At 37.9% G+C, this 11,044-nt stretch overlaps 2 protein-coding genes across 2 annotated transcripts; one reads left to right on the top strand and one right to left on the bottom strand.

The window, feature by feature from the left end:
* Positions 1–655: 655 nt before the first annotated feature.
* On the top strand, positions 656–8,039 carry LOC149023337 (Nitrilase/cyanide hydratase and apolipoprotein N-acyltransferase family protein). Its single transcript, XM_089143880.1, has 9 exons — positions 656–874; positions 994–1,130; positions 1,235–1,363; positions 2,787–2,845; positions 4,436–4,548; positions 4,747–4,839; positions 5,848–5,950; positions 6,685–6,767; positions 7,156–8,039. The coding sequence occupies exons 1-9, from the start codon at positions 656–658 to the stop codon at positions 7,198–7,200; spliced, it is 981 nt and encodes a 326-aa protein (XP_089000006.1). The 3' UTR covers positions 7,201–8,039.
* Positions 8,028–9,998, bottom strand: LOC149023336 (uncharacterized). Its single transcript, XM_089143882.1, has 4 exons — positions 9,446–9,998; positions 9,230–9,350; positions 8,737–9,089; positions 8,028–8,635 (listed from the first exon to the last, which is right to left on the bottom strand). The coding sequence occupies exons 1-4, from the start codon at positions 9,478–9,480 to the stop codon at positions 8,371–8,373; spliced, it is 774 nt and encodes a 257-aa protein (XP_089000008.1). The 5' UTR covers positions 9,481–9,998; the 3' UTR covers positions 8,028–8,370.
* Positions 9,999–11,044: the final 1,046 nt, after the last annotated feature.

Below are 11,044 nucleotides of genomic sequence, written 5' to 3'. Positions count from 1 at the left end.
GAAATTTGACAAATTGTTTTTCTTGGTAGCTTTCAATTTCTTGACTTACGTGATCTAACTTAATTCCTTCATCTATACATTTAATTTTTAGACATGATTTGAGAAGGTTAGCTAAAATCAAATCAGTATCATAGATTTAGACACCTTGTGGACTAGGTATCTATGTTGGTCGACATCAAAATCAATAAAATGCATTATTACATCTTAGTAGCGACGATCTTGCCCCTACTACGCTATGTTCAGACTTTTGAGTTCGACCTGAAAACTATCAGCGTAAACGTTGGCCTGGTCAGCGTAGCCCGCCGAAGATTTAGTTAGCCCACAGAAACTGGTAGCAATCTCATGTTTGGGTCAAAGAGCACACAATCGCTCAATTAGAAATAAAATAGTATAAGGAATTCAAACCCGAGACATGGGGACCATCAAACCGCATGAGAGTAAGATTAGGACCACTAGACCACCCACTCAACCATGCAATTTTCGTATAAAATTGAATTTCTCTACATGAAGAGTTGACGTGGAGACTGACGTGGCACTTCTAGTTATTCAGTATCTTGTCTAGTTGGCTAATCACGTGTGTTATTATGCACGTGCGTATTTACCTGTCCCACCATTATGAAAACCTATGCTCCTACCAATTCGCAAATGCTATTTGATGAAGTCGACATTCATGGGAGCTGTCCAGCCTGTTCTGACTCCAAAGATCACCAATAGACTTGTTCGTTCCCGTTCGATTCAGTTCCGTTCCTTCGTCTGTCAGCACAACTCCTCCTCCTCTTCCTCCATGGCCAACACGGTGAGAGTTGCAGCTGCTCAGATGACCTCTGTCAACGACCTCTCAGCCAATTTCAACACCTGTGCTCGTCTCGTCAAGGTAAAATTTCACCTTTCATCTTTTCCCCCTTTTCAAGGTTACAGAAAGAACCCAATTCGTCAATCAATGGAAATTGTGTTTTGATTTATGGGTTTCCCTGGTTTCTTATCCTCCCTAAGGATGCAGCTGCTGCGGGCGCCAAAATGATTTTCTTCCCTGAGACCTTCTCTTACATGGGTGCTCAAGAAGGAGATGCTTTGAAGGTCGCAGAGAGTTTAGATGGCCCCATCATGCAGGGATACTGTGCTCTTGCTAGGTCAATTTCCAGTAACTCTTAATCTAACGCTTGAGGTTTCCGAGTTCTGTTTTGCTTGCAAGCGATTGTAGTGTGATTCGTTTGCAATCGATTGTGTATTGCAGAGAATCTAAAATTTGGATGTCACTCGGAGGTTTCCAAGAGAAAGCATCTGACGATTCCCACCTTTTTAATGCGCATGTCATTGTTGATGATTCTGGCAACATTACCAACACTTATCGGAAAATACATTTGTGAGATGCTTTAACTTCCGCCTTTCACTGAAGAACAGAACTTAAATCATTTATTATCAGTCTTATTCTTGTCTTCTAAGGACGTTTTACCCGTTAATACTTAGTCTTGTATCTAAAATAGTTTTTCTTTCTGACTTATATGTAAATTTGCTTCTACCACTGCGTTTCCAAGTTCCCCAGCATTTGTGGATATTGCGTCCCTAACAAGTTTATGCTTGTGGGAAGCGACTGAAATTGCAGACCCAACTGAAATAAAATGTTACTCAGGCCATTCTTTGTTAGAATGGGGTTTAGGTGGTCCCAACGGTGATTGATGAATTTGGGAAGATTTATAGTCCATAGGAAGGTTTCACTATCACATTTTCTTTTGGGTTGGAAGGATGGAGAATGATAGAGACAGAAAACTATAAGTTAGTGATTTCTTAATGAAAAAGAAATCTCGTATTTTGTATGGGGCCTGTTAGAGGAATTGCACTGTTTTGAGTCTATAGAAAAGGATTGCCAATCTCTAGCGTCAGAAGTTTTCTAAGATGCATATAGGTAGACGCAAAAGTTTTTTTCCCTTGCTATTAAAGCAATCCTATATGATTGTTTGTAGCATTTGTTAGAAGACCGATGTTTCTTTCATGCTATGATAACCTGAGTTATTCCTAGCATCCCAGCCCAGAATTTGAAGGACAGAGAATAAAAAGATGTCAAACATTTTCAGCATCAGTTAATTGTCAACTGGATATTTGTCTTCATTCCCATAGCAGAATAACTGAACTCTAGCTGCAAATACTAGAGTGTTGAATGAAAAAGTGGTAGGATTGCAAGTTGTTGGGTGTGGTTCTGTTACACAATAATCGTTGATTGAATCATTATTTAGAGTGTCTCCCAAATCAATTATCGATGTTTTGAATGCCTTACACCACATATACATTGCTTTTATTTTCTATGTAAATTCATAAGGAGAAGAACATGCTGCCTCCTAAGTTTTAAATAAAGGGCATACCCAGTAATTTGGAATATATGCCTTCCCCTTTTGTTTGTGATGAGATGCAGGATCATCCTGCTCAGCTGCCCCATGTTTTTTGGTGCCTTGATTAAATTATGTGTTCCATTGATTTGACACACAGAAAACCAGAAAGTAGGTCTTCTAGTGTACGGCAAGTTTTTTGCTCCCTTGGGAAGTAGGTCTTTTATTTCCTTTACCTTTAATCCTGATTTCAATAAATTACCCCACTTTTTCAAGCCCATGAATTTTTTTGGATATTTAAGTACACCACTAATCAAATGTCCAACTACTTTATACCCTTAGCTTTATACAAATTGAACTTGTAAAGTAACCTCTGCTTATGTAGGCTAGTGCTACTTTATAAATTGTAATTCTAGACTCATTAACATAGTAAGCTTTATGTAAGGTTTTTCTTCCTGTTTGAAGGTTTGATGTGGATGTTCCAGGTGGAATGGTGTATAAGGAGAGTAAATTTACAGAAGCAGGTATTCAATAGCTTAAATATTCATACTGTGTAATTCTATTCAGTATTATTACTTATATTGTTGGATCTAACTCATCAGGTTTACTCACTGTTTGGTTAGTGTAACTAATAAGGGAGTGAAAGAGGATAGAGAGGTGTAGGTTCCTGCTACTCTAGGAGTTGTAACTCCCTCAAAATCTGTTCACTGTATTTATTTATTTTTTTTTTTGTGGGGGGGGGGGGCGAGAGAGTCAAGATTAGTGTTGGCTGGGTTAGTAATACTATAATAAATTGAGTTTGAATTTTAAAATTCTGAAGGACAAATAAAGTCAAGTGACTCCATTAACAAAAGTAACAGAGTACCCCACAAGTTCGAATGAACTAAAGTACAAGGATATGCAGCCCGTTTGCTGACACTAGTGGAATAACTCACATGATTTAACTTCACAAACTGACAGAATTTCACACTCTAAATTAGAAAGAAAACTAAAACAATGATCAAGTCATTATCAATTCTTTTAAACTCTCCAAAGATGGATAACCCAAGTTCCTGAAGAACAAACCAAAGGAGAGTCTTAAAGTAGACAACCCTCCCACACCGCCCCCCCCCCCCAAATACCAATCATTTTCTTCGTCATAAGATTCTGAGAAACACGTGAAATAAGGACGAGGTTATAGTTCTATGCATTGGTAAGTTTATGTGGATGAAGTTGAAGCTCCTGTATGTCAACTAATCTTGACCTTACCATCAAACACTCGAAGCTGGGGTAAGGTTGGGGAAGAAGGCAGGGCAGGACAGGGGAGATGGGGTTACATTTGCAACAGGCAGTGTTGCAGGAAGGCGTGGGGATAAACTATGGGAAGGGTGGGGGTGGGTGGGTGGGTTGCAGGGAAGGGGTTGAATCAACTTGATGGACAAGGTGATCTTCGTCTTGGAGTGGAGAGAGAAAGAGAGAGAACCTAGGAGATTGGTTACCTTTAAAACCGGACTTCATATGCGAATAGAATATGCATTAATTACAACTGGATTTTTTTTCTTGCCATAATTATATTAGCAATTCATAACCTTTGCTTCTGATCTAATGATTGGCAACCAGGTCGCTGAAACTACTAAACCACCCAATCAGTTACTTTTCTCTCACCCGTCATCCTTCTCACATGTATTTGCACATGACCTGTAGTTTGTTCACTTTACTGACCAAGAAAACCTTATAGTGTCTGTGATTAAAAGAAACTAACACATAGATAACCCTGGGCTCTCTCAGACATTCTGTAAAACAAGCTTAGTGAGTGGGATGAACGGAGGAAGTTGGAATAAACATTTGGTGGTTACATTTAACTGGTTAAGTCAATCTTCCGTAAGACTTTTTATATTACTTGGCACCATAAACTTTGGAAATGTGGATTCTTAAAATTGTGTGTTATCCATGTTTGTAGGCTAATAGATTGCTGCTTCTTTCCTCTCTATGGGATGTCTTTTTCTCCAGTTTACGTGTCATGTAAAATGTGAATTTTTATTTTTATTTTTTTCTAGGTAAGCTCTTGTTTCCACATAAGTAAGTGGTGTGATTTGAACTTAGTGCTGGGCTCCTAAAGCTGGTGAAGTTTCCAGGGACGGATGTTGTTGTAGCAGACAGCCCCATTGGACGTTTGGGTGTCACAGTTTGCTACGATCTGAGATTTCCAGAGCTTTATCAGCAGCTACGGTTTAAGCACCAAGCACAGGTTTAGAATGGATTCTGTAGCTTTATGGTCTTTCTTTCTCTTTCTTTCTTTTTTTTTTTTTTTTTTTTTTTTTTGGGGGGGGGGGTGTGTGGAATAGCTTTATGGTCCTTGAAGGTTCTGCTTTGGTGCCCCGATTGTTGTCTTGACTTTGTTTTAACTGGGAGATATGAGAACCTTATATATGAAGTCTTGGTGTAGGTTATGTTAGTACCTTCGGCTTTTACAAAGATAACTGGAGAGGCACACTGGGAGATTCTTCTTCGTGCTCGTGCAATTGAGACTCAATGCTATGTGAGGAACCTATTCTATCACTTTTCTTTTGTGCAGTTTTTTCTCTTTTATTTTTTTATAGCTTTTTCTTGTCTGAGCACTATTAACCATTTTTGCTATAGTTTCTATAATTAATGGAGTAAGTAGTGAGCAACTGACTAGAAATAAGATATCAAGTTTTCGAATTTGAAATCAATGGCTTTCTCAAATGAAAATTAATGACTGAATTGGGTATGATACTATGATCCACTGGAACTGTTACGTAACTTGATCTTAGTTTCTTGTCACAATATTTCCATAGAAGTTAGAAGGGGTGCCATCTTAAAGATTTTATTCTTGACATTTTGGTAGCAAAATTTATGTAACAGAAGCACTTGATCGGTGAAAATGCTCATTACTATTTTGAATATACTCTACTTAATCAATTTATTTTGAGGCACTAATGTTGGACTGAGATTCGGTTATGCTGTAATCCCCATATATTATTCTTTTAAAATGTGGGTGGAAGTTAAATGAGAGTATGAAAGTTAGGACTCACCAAAGGTCACATGCACTGGTTCTCCCTAGATATCCTGAAACTGTTGCACCCTTGAAGATACGACTAGCCATCTGATAATTGAAAAGGAGCAACCATTGGGTATTCTTAAATTAGGAGCTGGTCTCTTAAGCTCACCAATCAGCTTAAGAGATTGCCCTTCTTTTGTCTTTGCTCTGCAGATATCTCAATGGGAGCCAAGTTTGGTATATCAGCATTGTTTCGGACCGCATTCTCTTTTATTACCAGAATTGTTTTTTTCGAACTGATTAGACATTTTCAGCTGCTGTCATTGCCCCCTCTTTCCACCTCTTGTACATAATCCTGAAGACCATGGAGTTCCATATGTACTATGAATGTACTCAAAGAATGACCAACGGAAGTTTAGGAGATTTCTCATTAAGCTCTAGGGATTTAGGGTTGTGAGTTTTTGAGCTGTCATTTTATGAGTTACTTTGTAACTAATATTTGCTGCTGGTGGATGTTTTGTTTAGGTTATTGCTGCTGCACAGGCTGGAAAGCACAATGATAAAAGAGAAAGTTATGGTGACAGCTTAATTATTGATCCATGGGGAAAAGTTGTAGGTCGACTACCAGGTGAAATACATCTCCTATTCTAGTTGTGGAGCTTCATCTCTGGTTATACATCATCAAGTTGAATATCTTTGAAAATCCATGATTCATTCCATTCCATGGGAAATTTGATTGTTCTGTGTCTGTGACCCTATATCCCAGTTGAGGGAAGACAACTAAACACCAAGATTAAAAGCTAAAGAATCAATCTTGATTCTATGACTGGAATCTTAATTTTGAACCCTTAAAATTATCCCAAAAACTATAGCAAACCTCCTTGGTTCTAAATCAAAATCACCGGAAAATACGTATTGTGTTATGATTTCCAACATGAATTTGGACATTTTGCAACCAAAAGAGTCAGAAGGCATGTTAAACTTGTTACCCCTGCATGATTGGGTACCTAATCAGCTCTATTGACTTTGTCTATTTTCTGGACTTGTGTATGAGTTCGTTCACTTCCGAGTTCATTCCTTTTTTTTGGTAAAACTTCTGAGTTCATTCCTGGTATCAAGAAGTGAGCACCTTTATCTTTGGCCCATTGGATTCAGGTGAATAGGCCAATGCATTGCTTTTCCCTGGATTCCTTCTTGTGCCTGTTCTACTTCATATTGCTTTTCTCTTGAACTGAGTGTCATTTTGAAAATAAGTCCTCAACATCCTGCTAGACTGCTTCTATGTTGTTCTTGTTGCTATTTCTGAAAACAAAGGTAGAGACATCAATATTTATCACTGATTATTCTATTTTGCCATTTCAGATAGATTATCAACGGGTATCGCTATGGCTGATATAGATTTATCACTAGTTGATTCAGTCAGAACTCGGATGCCCATATCTGAGGTAAATGTTCTTATTTCACAGATTATCTAATTTCTGGGGAAAATGACATTAGAAGTCATTGCAGCAGTAAGGTTAGATATGTACTACATTGCCAATCTTTGTTAGCATGTGTGTTGCATGGAGGTTGTGATCCAGTTTTCATTTCAACCGTGCTGGCCTTAGCAGTATGGTATTCTATTAAAGGGGAGATTAAAAAAAATTCTAATCATAGTAACAACATTTTATCTTTGCTCTTTCAATAATCATCGTCAATTAAAGGGCAAAAAAATTAGCTTCTCAGTGTGGGAAGGAGAGAAAAGGAAGGTGGGGGGGGGGAGTTGGTTTGGTTCAAGATTATACTTTTTCTTAATCATTTTTTTAAGCAGAGCATGTATATTTTCTTTTCCAGCATCGGAAGCCCCTAGATTTCTGGAAAGCTACTTCACCTCTGTAAAGCCATGGGCCATTCTGCCTCCCTTTTCTTGCTGATGGCATGGAGGACTGAATACGTTTGGACTGGAGAAAGTTAAAATTGTTTATCTATACTTGCATTGGAACTTGGAAGTCATTTTCTTTGTATCATTTCTTTTTCTTTGGTGAACCATTAATATAAGATCTTGGTCTGTGTGATTCCTAATACCATGCCACATTAACTTTCTTGGATATAATTATGGATGGTGCAAGAATTCTGCTTGAATTTCTTCCATGCATTACTTCAAATGTGCTTTTGTGATTTTCATATGGCCATGTTCTGCAAGTTACGTTCCCCTTTCATATAGGTAAGCGAAATGACAGGAGAACAAGCAAAGGGGTTAAAGGAAATGCTGTAAAAGTGCGGTAAACACCAACTAAAATTTTTTCCATAGTGAGAAGAATAAAGAAAATTTGACAGCAATGGAAATCTTGGCTGTCTTGGTGAATGGCAGAATAAAGAAGAGAAACAAGAAGGAAAGCTACAAGTTTAATGCACTTTCAGTAAACAAAAATGGTTATCTGATCATGGTTCACGCATCAATGGGACATAGTAGAGATTATATCCAAGTCCTCTGTTGCCCTCATTGATCTCATAGAAAGGATTCTTGTTACCACCAAGATATTCAGGACATCCCTTTCTCTGGAGCCGGATACAAGAATTTGAGAGAGTGAGCCGAATGAAATAGAAGAATTCAATTGGATTTTGGCTTTGAAAGGTAAATTTTATTTTGATTTGGTTTGAAGTTAACAGAGAAATAATCTGGACTCAACAAACCAAATAAAATCAAACGAGAAGGGGGGAAAAGAGAATCTGAATCTATAAACAGCGTACGAGTCATAGAGGTGGAATCAGAACTCCATAATTTTGTATGAACTAAAATTAGTTTTTTTATAGATATCTTTGATGTCAGACTTTGGTCATTATTTTAAATCAATTGATTTCAAGTTAGAAGCGTTGTGATGGTGAATCCTTAGAGAACAAAGGAAAGAAGTGGAGAAATGCTCAATCCAGGGAGCTGTCAATTTTACTAACATACAATAATCTACGAAGACTATCCTATTTTAATTTTGTAGAACATGTCAAATGGAAATTTTGAAAACCAACAAACAAAACATCAATAAGCCATTCATGAAGCAATGCTGTCTTCTCTTACACTCTACCATACAGCTCAACTGTACAAGAATGGAAACCATGATTACCATCTCTTCTCCTCATTGAGCTGTGAAGCTTCTCTCTGGCAATCCTCAGAGCAGAAAGAACATCCCCCACGCTCTCTCTGTAGATGATCTTGGGCTCTTGAGACACAGTGGGAGCTGTTGGCATGTCCACTGGAACTATGGCCAGCGAGTTATCCACGTAATCTGCTGAATCGTTCTCCCCAATAGACTCTTTCTCATCATTCAATGCTTCTTTGCTTCAAATTGAAGAAGTGAAGCAGATTCATTGATTAGCAATTCTGTTCAAAGAGAGGAATAGATTAGAAATAACTACTTGGGTCTGCTTCTGAATTCTTACCTGAGACCCAGATCATTTGTACTCCCCTGCTCTTTGTAGTACACAGTCTCATCTACCTTGCCAGCTTCTTCTTGCAAACAGTCTTTATTGTCGTAGGAAGAATCATCAGTGATTCCTGAACCCGGACCTCCAATATCCTCATTTCTGTTGCATTTAGTTGAGCTTGCAATTTCAGAATTGGGTTTTTCTTCTTCTGCATTTTTGAGTTCTGGGTTGGTTTCCAGAGAACTGGAGTGTTCTGCAATTGGTGGAAGTTGTAGGGATTCCAATCTTTTTGTCAGGAATTTCAGCTTCTTTTCGGCTCTGTTCTTTGATTTTATCTCTGCTTTTAGTTGTCTTTCCAGCTCTATTAACTGTAGACAGACAACCAATCAAGTAAGGAAGACTCAAATCAAATAAACAACGAAAAGCTGCAGCATTATATTGGTAATTATAGTCAAATTTCAGTATAAATTCTACAAATTAAAACTAAAGATTGAAAGGCGATATAGACCTTGTTCTGCATCAGCTCTGCTTCTTCTTTAGCAACCCTTGAAGCCGTTCTCTCTGCAAGCAATCTTCCTCTCAGGCACTCTACAGTCCTCAGATCATTGTCTCCTTCCACATTCTTTTCCCTGAGAGAAAACCCACAACAAAGAGATGATATTAAAAGCAAAAAAAAAAAAAAAATTTGTAATAATAAATTTCTGAGTTATCCTAAGAAACCCACCTCCATTTCTTCTCTGCATTATCACCAGTGAGCATTTTTCCTGAATTAGTTCTTCAGAAATCTTCTTAGAATAGATCTTGATCAAGGACAATGTATATGAGCAAAATAAGATCACTGGAGTAAAGAAAGAAAAACTAAATCTTCAAAAGGAGAATCTCTGCCTCTCGCAAAACAACAAGATCAAATGGGTTTTGTTTTAAGCATTGTCAGCTTCGAACATGCAGTCTCCCCCTTCAAAAACACTGTATCACTCCACAGTTAATTCTCTACAATTCTTCCCAGCTGCAACTTATCAGATTAATTAACCTGCACATCATGCTTTTATGTATCAGATCTCAGATCTAATGCTTCTTGATGAAGTTTATTGATACTAGATGATGAACCCCACCACATTCTGCTCTTAATCATGGCCCTGGATTAATTTCATTTGGAGAGATCCAGAACCCATTTACTATTTCTGGGAAAGCAGTGGAACAGATTTCTGGGTTTCAAAATTTAAAATTTTTTGAACCTGAGTTGTCACGTGCTGTCCTTGCTTGTCTTCATTCCCCTCTGCAAAAGTGGGAACACAACCTCCTCTGTTTATAAAAAGACTTAAAACAGTCTCAACTACTTTGTATGAATCACGGGAACAAGAACAAAGGAACAACCTCTGCCATTCTGTACATTTCACAAGTAGTTAAAAGCCAAAAACGGTGGAAGGATCAAAAATCGTTTCTGATGCTTAGATCATGAAAGTAATTAATTGCAGGGAACTTGTGATTTATTGATAATGCCAACGGTGGAGTCGGTGGTCAGTAAAATGACCATGAAGTTGAAAAAAAAAATTTTGACCCAATTAAATGGTCATTGAACTAATTTGCTAGCTACTTGACCGGTCAAACCTTCTAACTTATACATTAGTGGATCTGATTAGGCATATTATCTGCTATTTACGTCAGTAGCCTTTCTTTACGTGATGTCATATCTAAAACCAAATGTTAGGTACTTGTCCAATGTGCTAAAAACTCTGAAGCTAATGGAACAGATTGAATCACATCAGATTGAATTTAAGAGTTGAAAGGAACACAAAAATGGAAGTTCCAAGTCCAACTTAAAAATGGAAGTTCCAAGTCCAACTTAGAATCCCAATTCCCTAAACCCTACATGCAAGTAATAGCCCGGCTCATTTGAGTGCAGAATTTGTCACCCATGAGGTGGGTCATATTGATTAGTGGTTGGATGGGGTAGAAAACTGAGTACATTTCATAGCAATTTGACCATGACAGAGCAGGCAAGCAAAGCTGGTACTTGGGACCAGCCCAGCACTAGCTACTGTTGTTCTTTCTTTTGTCAAAAGCTACAAAGTGGACACAGTTGAAAGCAAAGGTTCTCATCTCAATCTGAACACAAGTATAATTACTAGAGCTACTTGCTTGTATTTTTACACCCTCATGAGGGAATGCCCAGAAATGCAAAAAAAGGAAAGGCCTGAAAGGCAAAGACAGTGGTGAATACACACTCAATGCCTGTTCAGACCAGGTAGACCATGTTTGTTTTGCCTGTGATTTCATATTTTTGGTAATCTTTTTTCTCTTGAAGTTACAATAACAACAAGCT

Source organism: Hakea prostrata, chromosome 2 (genome assembly GCF_041222555.1).
Source record: "Hakea prostrata isolate BN-2017 chromosome 2, UWA_Hpros_2, whole genome shotgun sequence".
Classification (NCBI taxonomy): Eukaryota; Viridiplantae; Streptophyta; class Magnoliopsida; order Proteales; family Proteaceae; genus Hakea; species Hakea prostrata.
The sequence above is the reverse complement of the archived record's forward strand: the minus strand, read 5'-3'. Positions and strand labels throughout refer to the sequence as shown.